The sequence below is a fragment of the Teleopsis dalmanni genome, chromosome X (assembly GCF_002237135.1).
Source record: "Teleopsis dalmanni isolate 2A chromosome X, ASM223713v2, whole genome shotgun sequence".
NCBI classification, from domain to species: domain Eukaryota; kingdom Metazoa; phylum Arthropoda; class Insecta; order Diptera; family Diopsidae; genus Teleopsis; species Teleopsis dalmanni.
In genome coordinates this window covers 62,118,733-62,133,702 of record NC_051848.1, presented here as the reverse complement: position 1 = coordinate 62,133,702, position 14,970 = coordinate 62,118,733, and the positions used below count along the sequence as shown (strand labels likewise).

The following is a 14,970-nucleotide window of genomic DNA, read 5'->3' as shown; positions in this document are numbered from 1 at the left end:
TTCATATACATAATAATGTCGATTTGATGCAGGCGTTAAATATTCTGATTTTAGTTTCGACTTTGTTAAGCGACGCGAACAAAGTAACATAGAAAGTGATTATTGGATTTCTTCTCTTCTTCATCATGGCAATTTCTGCAGAATGTAATTGTAGGCATCACGACATTCGTTTGAAATAAAATAGTTTCTAAAAAGGAGTAAGTTTCTTTCGTTGCAATGGACTTTAACATCAAACTTAGTTATGAAGATTGCTCTTTGGTCGTTTAATTTTCAGTTCCAGTTGGATCGGAATACTTATTACATAATGTGAGTATCGCGCTAGATTTGACTGATATCTAGCCAATATAAAATGCACAATATTTAGTATATTATTTCGTCTCTGGCATATCAAGATCGTAATTGCTGTCGTTAATGGTTAAGTAGAAGTTTTTAATAGATTTTAAATTTAATTTTTTTTAATGGAAAAATTTTGATTTTCAATAGATTTCAAGGGTCATGTTTGTAATTATAGAAATGGACGTCCTTTAAATTATTTACAGTGCATTTCCGTGAAAAAAGGCTGAAATTCATGAAATTGGTTGAATTTTAATATGTAATTAAATAGGTTCTATAATACTTTTCTTTTCTATAATACTTTTTATTGACGTAACAGGACCTAGAAGGGAGCGCAATAGACCAGACGGTCGCAGTGTCACATGCCATATCAATAATTGTAATATTAATATGTAATTTGTTGGTGCCATTGCTTTTTTTTTTGAAATGGACTATAATACTAGTTCTAATACTTTTTGGGCAGAATAATGCCCTTACCAACCTGCTTCTGTATTAGTAAACCTTAGTTTTGTACAAATTATGGGAAACAGTCAATATTTGCATCTATATTGTTTTCGGAAATAATTTTTATTAAATGAATTTTTTTTTGTAAACGTAATGAATTTATGGTAATTTAATTTAGACTGCCTGATAAAAAGTAATAATTATTTAATGTGGGTATGGGTTGCAATATTGAATATAAAGGTTAATGCAGAGATTTTAATGAGGGCTTATTGTGAAGTGTAAAGAGCATCTATATATAATATAATTGAAACTTATTGCCCCTCATCATTTAACCTAAGAATACCAACTTTTTTAGTTAATAATTTAACACTTTTCATACACCTTTTCACTAAGTGGATTGAACTAAATACTAATAATTTTTCGTCTATTTAATTAGTAAACAAAGCACCCGTACAGTGAAGCATCATAATTAGTTTACTTCGTTCTCCTTGTATTTATACTTAATTGCTGTAAAGTATGCTTCATCCTCGTCACTACTTAATCCCTGTGGTATTGCGCTTTTGATAATCACAGCCACGAAAGTTGCTGTTAACATTTGTGCTTTTAGTGCAATCTCATCCCTGCTTTTGAAATAAAAAGGAAAAAATTGTTTAGCAATTTTTTAACTGAAATGTTTCGCACACAATTCTATTGTTTCGTCCTTTTGATAGCTCATCATCATATTTTACCGAAGAGCTTAATTATTGTGCCTTTTTTTCTTCCTCTTTTTTACGGCACTACGGCACTACTTTGCTACTTCGCTACATTGCTATTCTTCTATTCCTCCTTTTTTTCTGGTTCAGGACTGTTTTACTTTATTATTGGTAGCATTAGTGCTAACGAAGCTGGGACTAAGCATTTGCTTCCCTTTTCAGTAAAACAAAATAAACTTCAAAAATCACTGCCAGGAAAGGTGCACTTCATCAGAGTGGGAAGCTCTTGAAAATAAATAAAAAATCATTACAAGGTTTTTCGCCTTTGCTGCGAATGGTTTCAACTTGATCGGATAATTTGTTAGTGGTTAGGATTGGCAAAAGGTGTTCTTCCTTCTTTAAAAAATTCCCTATTCTTAACGAAATTACAGTTTAACAAAAAACATATACTAAGAAGATGATGAGACGTTAAGTGCGGTAAAATTTTTAAGTTAACATTACTTAAAACCCACTTTTCCGGATTCAAACATATTGCATAAATATTTTATAGGTTATATTAGTTTGACAATTATCACTTGTTAGGAGGTCATTGTTTATTCATTTCTCCTACTTAAGTCGTATAACAGAAATACTTTGTCTTTAATATAGATTGCAAAGACATAGAAGGGATGGTTTATACGAATATACGAAGAATATATCAGCTAACTATTTTAGATATCTCTTCTTCATGCTTATAGACAGCACAATTCGCTGTATTGGCTGAGAAGAAGATTATTATAAATAATATATAATATAATAATATAATAATAGTAGTTAAGAGCTTAGTACAAGAATGTGTCACGAAGATCATGAATGTGCTTATGGAATTGAGGTAACAGTTAAGTGGGTTAAAGTACATATAGGTATTAAGCATAACAGAAAGGCAGAGGAACTTGCAAAGCAAGGATCAGGGCATAACTTCTGCGGCACAGAGCTCAGAATATCATTGGGCTACAACATGACTGTTGTCTATGAAAATCGTTCTTATAGAAGTTTTACTGAATTTAGAAAATATGAAAAATCTAAACTCTTCAATAGAGTTGCGTTATAAAATTATTACTTTTATTTAATGAGTTGATTAAGTTATATACGAGTCTTTTAATGTTTTACTTCAGTTCAGCTCAGGCTTTCGAGGTTTAGCTTCAAAATATTAAATCATCTTAGGGCAAGCATTATTTTTGATGGACCAGAAGATATCATATTAAAAAATTTGCTACATAAAATTGGAATTACAGAGCATAGAAAATGGTATAAATGGTATAAAAAGTCGATATTATGAAAAATTTTGGGGCATTTTTAAGCAACTGTATGACAAATTTAAAGAATACTTCAGAAAACCCGACTTTAACACAAAACTAACTTCAAAAATTTATTAACGAATGTCACACATCTTATGACGAAAACAAACTAGAAGGGTTTGAATAGCAATAAAGAAACAACAACAAAAATTTGATTAATCTATCGAAATTTGCCTGATTATACAACATTTTAATTCAAAAATTTTAAAGATTTTTGAGCTCTTAAATTAATTTCAAATAGTTACTTGTTAGTTTGCAGTAAATTGTTGCATGCAGTAATATTGTTAAAATAATTATAATAAAATAAATTTTAGTTTAACACACTACAAAATTAAAAGAGTTTCATTCAAAAGTTTAATAGAAGACATAAAAATGGTAATAGTAGAGCACGGAATTCAAATGATTATAAAATTCAAAAACTTATAAAAACTTTAATTTGAAATTATTTTATAATTATTATTAATTATAAAAAATATAAATTTTATGTAAAGATGAAAGAAAGGAGAATAAAAAGCTACTATGAAAAACTTTTATCTACTTAAAACGTAAAATACCAAGGCACTATTGGTTAAAACGATGAGAACGTGAAAGATTTATCACATTTTAAGAAATATTTAAAACAGGAAAGAGCTCAGATGTGTAATGTTCACACCCTATATGGTAAAAGTTACTCCTCTAAATCCCCAAAAAAGTCGACGAACGCAAAAAATATTTTTTAATCAAACCCTTGCCTATTTATCTCTTCTTTTGTTTCCAGCCTTATCACACCAGTCCTTTCCTGGTTTGAAAGAATTGCATTAGCTGATATATTATATTTTGGTTTCTCTATACATAGTCGTAGATGTATCGTACACTGATTCATAATCATAATCGTACACTACAAAGTACACTGTATTTTATTTTTACTCGTAATCTGTAGTTAGTTGTGTGATATTTCAAGAAATACACCAGCTCTGGAAAATTTATCAGTCTGGGACGCATCAGAAAAATATTGGAATGTGAGGTAAGGACTATATTTCTTTTTTATTCTGTGTTTTAGATAAAGACTTTAAAATTGTGTCCTAAAAGTTTTTCTGCGTCAATATATTAAACACCGAACTGAATCATACTTTTTATTTTATTTTATGGATAGTGTTTAAATTTACATTGTACGAAGAAGCCTCATTAATAGAACTCAAGTACTTTATTAAGGGTTGCTTTGGAAGTGGTAGAAAATCTCCTGTAAACTCAAAGTGGGTAGTTACAACGAAGCTTATTGAGTAAAGTATGAGTACGTGTGATTTTATGAGTTATTGTATACCTTGTGTTAGCTTTATAAGACTAGTTCTATAATCTGAAAATCATGCCAATTAAAAGAAAAATAGGATGATTGTTTTTAAAATAGAGAAAGTAAACTTCACATATTATGACAAAAAATATTTATTATTCAAAATATTTAACGTAAAAGACATTTTAAGGTGATCTATCAACTGTCGAAGCATCTTGAGAAAATTACTATACAACTGGCGACTTGGTTAGAACGTACTTGTTTAAAAATGAACAAGTTTTTGTCTATATCTGATCAAGATAGAAAGTAAAAGAGGTTCAGATAAAAATCGACTACTTTCAAATAAAAAAAGCTTCAGATGGACTATCAGAATTAATAAAGTATAATAAAGTATCTCTTGCTTACTTCATACGTATGATCTCCTCTGCATTTGTTAAAAACTACTACAAACTAATCAAAAATCTAAACTAATATATTTTTAGATGTGATTTAAGTTTTAAGAGAGAGCTTTTATCTATCGAAACATAAAAACCTTACTTACTTTAAAACTTTAAATTGTGTGTTCAGACAACACACAACTGATCTTCATTAATAAGTAACTTAATTGAGATATTGGTATGTATTTCGAATGTTGGTATTAAAATTTATCGACAACTATTGAGGTTAATTATATAGTAAATTTTTATAGCAGTATAGAAGTTTTTTGTTTTTGTGATACACAGCAAGTGAATTTGTTGGTGAAATAGAAACTGTATTTTCATAAAACTGCTAGTTTAAATAATATAAACCAAGTACGGCTTTTTGTTAAATATCTAAAGAGTGTATTTGCTCTTCATTTATTGCAGGGCTTATGTTGAACCTTTGGAATTTGCAGTCCAAACATTATATGCAAGCAAATAAATTTAAATAATATTTCCAGAGACCAACATATTTCTTAACAATTCTTTAAAAATCAGTTTGATAATGTTTTGTGGTTTCTTCCTATCTCAAGAATAGAGATAAGAAGACACTTCCGACACTTCCGACACTTTTTGTATTCGAAAGAACTTTTTTACTTTTTGCTAGTATCATTAGGGTGCAATAGATCTCTGCGTAAACTCACTAAATTGAATTTATTACTATTAACCTTTTTCAAGATATGATTTACATCATCCGTAATAGTGGGAATATGAATATGAATAAAGGTGTGAATATGATTATATAAAATCTGTAGGAGTTCTATAAAATTTTATAACCAAGATTTTTATTAATTTTTTTTTAAATAAATATATAAAAATATTTTTTTAATTACTTTTATTTTATTTATGTGCAACTTGAAATGATTTTGTAAACAAATTCTTTGTAGAACTGCACAGCTTCTAAATAGTTTAATTAAGACAAACAAATTCAGCCACATTATGTAGAATTTAACGACAAATAATAACACTAGTTTACAAATAATTAAGAGTTTTGTACTAATGAAAGATGGAAAACTTAATAATGTGTCCACACATAAAGAAGATTAGAAAGTTCCGTCCGAAGTTCAGTTTAAGCAAACGATTATCGGCTTCTTGAATAACGAAAGAGATTCATATTAGAAGAAATTTTTTCATATTCAATTGAAAATTATAAAGTTATTGGGGCAGCTATATCTTTAAACATGCATTACTGCATTCTTATGTGGACTCATGTTTTTCCTTAAGTCTCGGTACAAAAAGTGATGAACGAAGTGAAAGTTTTCATCAGAGTATATCTGCAATGGAAAAAATATATCAAGAGTATTGGGATGCGAGCACGTTGGAAGATTATTGTTGGACAATAATTAGAGAAACAAATCCCACACACTATAAGAAGTTTGCTGAAAGCACACATATACCTCCTTATAATAAATAAGTAGTACTATTTTTAGCAATTTTGGAAAATGGCGAATAACTTCTGAAATTTTTATTCGATTATTATGTTAAGTCACTCAAAATGTTTGTATTAAACCCGTCTTTAACATCAATCAAAAAAAAGTTTTTTTTTAAATATTTTTGTGGGAGTCCGATTACATTGAAAATCGAAAAAGTTAAAAAAAGTGTGGAAAAAATATTTTTCATCTATACGTTTTTAGCTATAATAGCTAAACCAATTAAATTACATTAACATTATATAGCTTAAAATATTCCTAAAAGTATCACCTTTAAAATGATATATAATACTGTATGAGGTAACTTCAAAAAAAATGTTATGAGTGCATACGCAGAGTGATGTTTTGAGAAAAGTCAAAATAACGGTTTTTTGCAAATAACTCGAAAACGTTACGATTTTCGAATTCTATAGAAAATATCCCTATAGAATATATAGGTTTCGTCTCTGAAAATATTTGGCTGTAAACTGGTGTAGTTTGTTGCTAAATACTTGCAGTGCACATTTCGTCACTCATATGGAAAATATTTTTAATTCGATGAAGCTATACTGATAGATTAGATTGTAAGAAATAATTTTTTCTTTGAAATGACTGGTGCAGCGTCTAATGTACTTATGAACTTGACCTTACCTTGTCGATAAGAATCGTTCACTTATATGACAGTATGCACTATATTATATATATACATGCCATAATATATACTATATAAAATGTAGACAGATGCCCACACAACACTACCGTTCAGTGGAAGAGCAAAATATAAAATTAGTTCTCTTATATATAAGATGCAAAAACTTTTCAGCGGTTATTCAATTGAAGCTCTTACAGACGTAGACAGTCCAAATTATATTAAAAAATGCAAACACGGCTTATAGTGTTGGGTTTAGCAATTGCACTATTGCATGTAAGTGAAAATACATATTAGCATTAATATTATTTAAAGTAATAATCCTTTCAGAGTTGCCACGCATCTCCAGAAACAAATGATATCTCATCAGAAGAGTCCTACAAACATATGAAGAATAAAACAGAAAAATTAATCGAAGCCAGTGGAACCACTTTTGGTCGTTGGATTAATTTGACGTTGGTAAAACCGAAAGAAATTTTTGAACAAGTATTTGAGGATGTGGACGGATTTGATTTAGAGAAGGAACCATTGCATACAAATATAAAAGAAATGCATGATTATGTGGAACTCGTTGAGAAGTTTGATCCCTCTAGAAGTCTCACAACAGATGAATATACAGCCTTACTTCACGATATTTGTAAACAACTTGACATTGTTTATAAAAGACGAAATACTGTTCTTATTGGAAAGTTTATAAGTGAGAACTTATTTGTTGAAATATCTTTATCTAAAAGCGGGTGGGATGAATTTAAAAAACAGGAAAGGGTTCTATGGAACGACTTGAATAAACAAATTGATGCAATTGTGGCAGATATTAGTGAAGAGGATAAAGCTGCGGAAGAAACGCTACTCAACTGGTATGCAGAATACGAAAAGGCAAAAGATCTCCCAACACAGACTTCTCTTCTTATGAAATTGTATGCAGACTATGACTGTAAGTCTATCTGAAACCGAATGCAATTTATTTAAAATATAAATATATAAAATTATTATTATTTTGAAATAATTGAATAATATAGTACTATAAAATAAAAGAAAATCTTTTATTTAAAATAACTTCCAAAAGTGTTGTATATTTAATTTGCATTTTGCTGAAAAGTGTTTAAAGTTAAAATATTTTTCGGAGTTTTGGAACACCTTTAGTATTATGTGTATAAAACAGGACACGTTATATGTTGTAGTTGAAGAAATTTTTTACCAAATTTGCTGATAAAAAATACTTTGTATTTAGCTAAGTACTTGAAGTATTTTGTAGTATTGAGAGAGAGAGAGAGAGAGAATGCAGCACATATATATAAGTTGAGATATGTATCATATATTCAAAACATCATTGCACATCCTTCTCACAATGGATTTTAGTGAAGACAGCTTTTTTTAACAATCTGTTTCATTTTGTTAAGTATCAATATAATCAAGGTTTTGAGATATCACGTCTGAAAGTTGAATATTTTTTCACAAAAACTACATTAAGCCACATGGCACGGTCCTCTATCTAGAAAAGTACTTGTTTTTGCTTGGCTTTCCTCATTGGTTACTGGACATGAAAAGCTCTTTTTGAGAAGGACACTTGCAGACTATGCTTAGAAGAAAAGAAGACAGCGTTGCATATATTGTGCCAATGTTCAGCACTGGCAATCAGGAGGATGATGTCTTGGTACATCAAACTAAACAAGCTGCTTGCAACAATAAGAGATATAGTTATACGAACGGAAGCCACTTAAGTTGTAACTCCATAACGAAGGATCGGGAATGGAAAGACGAAAAAGAATCCAAGTCGTTTCGTGGTCTACTTTGGTTAAGGCCTCACTTCAGTAGGGTCACTTGATGGACGCTGCGCTGTTTCAACGTCCCACAATATATGAATAATTGATTTAATTTATGAAAAGTTTTGTTCACTCTGAAACGATTACCTTGTATATATTTCAAGTAAAAATTAGCTAACAGCAGAAATATTTAATATTTTTTACTATATTAAATGTTTGATTGGTAGCCTAACTTTAAAGTGATACAAGTTTCGAATTTATAACAACACGACGTCCATATTTTACATATAGTGTTTTGAATTAATAAATCTGGATTTAATCTAGATTTACTCTAGATTTGTCACATTTTGTTGTTCAACCGAACATTTTTAGAGCATTCTAACACTGCTCTAAAGTAGTGTTATTAGACATTCATATTTTTCATCCATACATATATCGAATCAAACCTCACTTCTTTTGTGAAGTCATATAAAACCACTGTGATTTTAAGATAATTTTGCTACTCTGACAAAATATCTGAAGTGTCACAACTTATTCTCGTGTGGTATACATTTCATTTGCGATATACTAATCGAAAATGAAAACGAAGGCGTGTAAGCGATTATAGTTAGATCCTTTATTGTACTTCAATAAAAATATGATACAACGAATTTTGCAATATTCCAAAACAGGATAAAGGTGGTTAGAAAAAAAAAATAAATATATGTTAGTAATTTTGCGGAAAATTAAGATTACTATTCAATGAAATCTGTGCCGGAAGTGAATATAAATCAAATCTGCCAAGCTATATATATATATGGTGGGATATTGGGACAGCGCACTGTCCAACAAGTGGCCCCACTGAGTTGAAGGTATTTGAAGATATTTTTTTTTTTTTTTTAATTTACATAAATGAATAAAAAGTTTTATATAACACGGTTTCAAAGTAACACGGAACGAATTTATCGTGTTAAATGGGGGACAGTTGTACTTAAAAGTGAACTCGAAGTAAGACTTCTTTATTCCTAAAATGACATATTTTTAACGATTTTCAAAAGATGTTGCGCTCGCATGATATCTCTCCTTTCTTGAATATCGCTCTCTCCGATGATTAAAAGTTCTTAGAGCAGTTAGTAAACAAATTTTATTTAACACAGGCGGCATAAAAAAACGCAGAGTTGTTGATAGCTACAAGATTTGAAGTACCACGTCTTCTGATAGTTTGGGTGACCTTTAGATTTGGCGGTCTAAAATCGATCTTCCTAAGAGTTTTTGTGTTTTTGGATTATGACATCTGAACAGTTTTAGACAATAATGTTTCATACAACGAAAATAGTTCGGATCATATGTCAGTCACAATTGTTTGATTTATTTTTTTGAATAATTATTTATTAAAACACATAACTGAGCAGAAATCCCTCTGATATTTTTGACATACAAGAAATCTATCTAAACATGAGCAAAAATTTTCACGTACTAAAATCAGCTCAACATTTTTTACTGTATGTTTGCATTTGCCAAGTACTTTGTATAATTTACTGAGTTTTATTGGAACTTCTCGACTGAAATAGGCACGCATATAGTTGGATTTCGGCATCAGTCCAAACGAAACTTACAAATTGTGTCCATTGCGCATTACTCGAAAGGAAAGGTCACAAGGCACAAGTAAAGGGAATGAATGCTCAAAAGCAAAAATGATGACCTCACTAATAAGTTAAACAAAACGGCACTATGGAAGACTTGCAAACGTTACTGACAGGACATCGGACGACAATTCTTTGTAAAAGAGAAAACGAATTAATATGCAACGAAGCATCGCATAAAAAAATTCCACAGAAAACTTTTACAAAGCAAATAGGAAGTCTGTTTTGCTGCTCTCGAGGTTTGTGCTTTTAGTTTATTGCCCAACACAGCCATAGCCACAGCCACAGACAGGTAGGCACTTCGAACGTCTGAAAGAATAAGATGAAATCATACCAAAATACAAGAAGTCCTATGCATTCAGGAGTATAGTTCTACATATAGACCGAGTAAAAAAAAACTCAATTTCCATACAAAACTGCTGATTTATAAAAAGCGTCAATTTTTTTAGGGTTCTGTTGGTGGAAAACTCAAGCTAATTTAATTTGACGGAAGTGTGAATACATGCGTATCTGCTTAATTATTGAGAAATTATTATTGCGAAATTTATCGAATTATAGTGGTACGCAAAAAAAAAGTGGTATGCAATATTTAAGAAGCTGACTCATTTTTTTGAGATATCACTCTGGAATTCGGGTTTGAAATCAAAGCTATTACTTTGGCACACCAGTACATCGTTTTGATTTGTACTGATACTATGTTAGTACATTGTGACCGAAAAGTTTTCGGAGGTTCTCATTTAAAATTCGCGCGCTGTATATTTTTCGATATTTTAAGTTTATGTAGTTTGGCAGCACTGTCCTTAATTACTATGCCAAAAATGAGTGCGATCTGTCAGACAGTTCGTTTACGGCAGCTGTTGAAACCAGTTCACCTCAGTAGTGCGTTGCGAAAAAAACAATGGAAAAAAAAATTGAACAAAGAGTTTGCATCAAATTTTGTGTTTCGAACGAAATTTCGTGTGCAGAATCGTTGCGAATGCTACAAAAGGCTTATGGGGAATCAGTTTTATCGAAAACTCAAGTTTATGAGTGGTACAAAGCCTTTCAGGACGGTCGTACGACCGTCGAAGACATGCCGCGTTCTGGACGACCTTCGGCCTCTACCACCGACGAAAACATTGAAAAGGCAAAGGAAATCGTGTTCCAAAATCCTCATGTGAGTGTTAGAGAGATAGCACGAGAGCTAGGCATCGGTCGTGAGAGCTATCCGCCGTAAACGGCCTCAATTGTGGAAGGATAATTCATGGATTTTTCATGACGATAATGCTCCCTCGCACCGAGCCAACATTATCAACGATTTTAAGGCCAAAAATTCAATAAATACCATCGAACAGCCACCGTATTCACCTGATCTTGCACCGTGTGACTTTTTCCTGTTTCCCAAACTCAAATTACCACTCAGAGGAACGCGTTTTGAATCCATATAAGACGTAAAACAGAATTCGCAGAGGGAACTCAAAGCCATACCGGAAAGCGCCTATAAAAAATGTTTTGATGATTGGAAGAAACGTTGGCATTTGTGTATCGCTTCTAATGGAGCATATTTTGAAGGAGATAAAATAAATATTGATGAAGATTAAGAATTTTGCGTTTTATTTAAAATTTCCGGAAGCTTTTCGGTCACAATGTATGTGGGAAGTTGTCATTTTTCCACATAATGAAAACTTTTAATTGAAACATACATATATAGTAAAATGTATGTAAAGAATTAAACAATCACAGAAATGTAAGTACTTTTTTGAGAACTCAATATGTCTATTCGTCCTTTTAGAGTACCATAAGGTTTTAGGGGTTTTTTAAAAGGTTTGTTTTTTAAATGGAAATTAAACGCACTAAAATCTCGGCAATGTATATGAATATGATTTCATATATATATGATTTCGATATAATTGTTCTGTGGATGACCGAATAAACTCAACATGAAAGCTTAGTTTTGAAGTAGCTACGGCCATTTATAAGTGAAACTCTTTGAATGTTGTTTTTGAAGTGAGTCAGTATCTCCTGCTTAGTAGTCCAAGACCTGATTCATATAAATAATAAACTGAAAGGTTAAGATCACAAAGTAGTGGGGAATAGTTTTTAAGAGCCATTACATCAAGTTTGTATATGTGCTAAGTAGAGATCAGCGTAGAAGCAAGACGGAAAAGCATGATCCACCATTAGACAAAGATGAACTAACCTGGTATTTCCATAAACTTAGCTAAGCTCCTTATTTTGTCAGATTACAGCCCTGTTAGGTCGGTAAGGAATGTTGCACTTAAGATTACAGATTTCCTTTTCATCCGCAGAGCCATAACTTTTTACAAAAGTCATTATAAGACACATATCGAATAATACGTCTTCCTATTACGCAATGACGAGTCAGCACTGATTCTATAATACTGAGTCTGTTACATCTTAATTGCAGCAGCGGACTAGTGCGTTTTTTCTCTAGTTCAGACCAGGACAATTTGGTGATTCAAGAGAGTTTATCTGCGAAATCTTGTTAAAAAATGCTCAGATATTTTTGTTTAATTGTCAATTTAACAGTCAGAAGCGGGACACAAGCATCTGGGAAGTGAATATTAGAACGCAGAGTCCCTGCCTTGGCAAGGTCGTCTATACTCAGATATTTTTGTTTGATTGCCAGTTTAATGTTGCATGCGGGAGATAAATATCTGGGAAATGAATGCCAGGAGGCAGAGTCCCTGCCTTGGCATGCTCGTCCATCCTACAGTTGTCAATGATGTATTTGTGTCCAGGAACACAAGTGTATTGAACACTGACACGCCTAACTACCTCATTAAAAGAGGCTTGGCATTCTTAAATGATTAGAGATGTAGCTGTAGTGTCTGCCAGAGACTTAATGGTAACTTGACTGTCCAAAAAAAACTGGATGACATACACTACTGGTCAGACCTAGCCTATGTCTAGTGTTGTATTAGGACTGGAATATTGAATTACAAATAAACAAAAAAAAAAAAACAAACAACTACTTGTTTTTGGTGCTTTCTATTAAAAAATGTTTAATTTTAAAACCTGATATTTCAAAATATAAGCTATGTTCGCTGATTTTAATTGAATCCATTGTCAAATGTGTATAGTCGGGAAATAGGAAAACGTGTAATAATTTAGAAAAGTTGAGTTTAGTTAAATCCGTTGTCAAATGTGCATATTCGGGAAGTCGGGAACATGTTCAATATACATATGTATATATTCTTAATTTTATTTAAGATTTCTAGAAATTAAAATTACCTCATATCCACTATTCATGACAAAGGTTTTTTTTTTCTTGTGAACTAGCAGATGCGAGTGTATGTGTTGGTTAATGAAAAATTCTAGTAGACATCTTCTGTTGCTTTACTGTATTGTATGTACTACATGTGTACATAGGTTACCTTTGTATGTCTATGCACGCTTCTGTCTACTGACACGTCGACATACCCATAAACTCCTATGATCTCCTATACGTAGTACTCTAGTTTCGCATTTGCAGAAGCTGCCGCCATAATATGATCTCGTACAGCTTATAATTTTGCTGGCAGCCTTTAAATATTTGCTTACAGACACGTTTCGGTCGTAGCCCGACTGCACGTGTTTGTGTGCACATGTGCCGTATAGAAAATCGTGTACTGGTTGTATCCTGATTATCCCTCTATTTTATTTGTTATGAATATGAATTTCCATCGGCGTGTGAACTTCGCACATCGTGCATAATAATATGTACAACACAGCTTGCATCCTTCCGTTGTTTCCTGCCACATATCCTGCCGCTCTTCCTGTTTATGAACTTGTCGTCGTACTCTTTCAACACTAAAGATTTTTGATTATTTTTTTTCCAAATTGTTTTTTTTTTTGGATTTCATATATTTTATTATTTTTTAGAGTCTATTGCAATTGTGGCTAAGAATTGTTAATAACAAAAATATTTTTAATTTCACTTTAATGAAAGTAATCTATCTTTTTTTTTTCTTCAGTGTCAGTTATTTAGTGTTAAAAGGAAGTCTATTTTAACAATTAACATTAATTATATTTGCTGGAATTTGGAAGGGAAAGATGCTAAAAGAAATATATTTTTATTTATTAGTTACTTTCAAAAATGACTTGCCATCGCTTTGTTGAAGGGCCACCGCCGCGACTATACCCGACTCAGCGTAATGACATGCAATATTGTCAAATCACTTTAATGCTATTTAAGCCGTAATAGTTCATTAGCTTCAAGTTCTACCGGCACAGCTGCCGCTTTCTGCGTGCATGGGCACATGCCACCGGGTAAATGAGTTCAATTTGGCGCAGCCCATCTCGCCGATTTCTGCGCTTCCTGAACTATCGTCATTGTGTCAATTTCTTCAATCTGTTCGCCTGCTGTCATTAGAAGATTTGTCAAAAGCTCATTTCGAAAACTGCAAAACTGACATTTGCGGTAAAGTGTTCTGACACATGTTGACAGAAAACCACCAAAAATTTGTTGTGTTGAAGTCGTAAAGAACATTTTTATGAATAAATTTCAACATAACAGAAATCCTATGACATAAAGTAATTTTTAAGACAATATAAAAATACTTCAGAAAATCTTTGTAAAGTGAATTTAAATTTGTGGAAAAATAAATTCAGATTTTAAAGTTCTATATTCATGAACGCTCTTGATAACTTGGATAACTCTTGATGGAATACAAAAAATAGAACATTTTTAAGGTTTTTACTGAAGTGATGTGAGGAAGAAGCAATCTTAGATTAGTTACGACAGTTACTCAAGCGATTAAGGGTTTCAAATGATTTAATCGGAATTTGTTCAAAATCGTAGTTCTTCGTCTTGTAAACTGTAACTCTCAACCAAAGAAAATTTAATAGAATAGTTCCGACACTGTATCGGAATGATGAGTCGTGATTGTTTTTGCTTTGTTGTTAAATATGATCATAAAAGACAGTAGCATACTGCAAAGCATCCCAAATATTTCCTGATTGATAATAAAGGTAATTTGTACTTTTGTGTTGAAATAAAATCTTACCCCATTAG

General features: G+C 31.6%; 1 protein-coding gene across 1 annotated transcript; it reads left to right on the top strand.

Moving 5' to 3' along the window:
• Positions 1 to 6,722: 6,722 nt before the first annotated feature.
• On the top strand, positions 6,723 to 7,540 carry LOC119690117. The gene is made up of 2 exons (XM_038105110.1): positions 6,723 to 6,865; positions 6,920 to 7,540. Exons 1-2 carry the CDS (start codon positions 6,818 to 6,820, stop codon positions 7,535 to 7,537), a joined length of 666 nt encoding a protein of 221 aa, XP_037961038.1. The 5' UTR covers positions 6,723 to 6,817; the 3' UTR covers positions 7,538 to 7,540.
• The last annotated feature ends 7,430 nt before the right edge of the window (positions 7,541 to 14,970 follow it).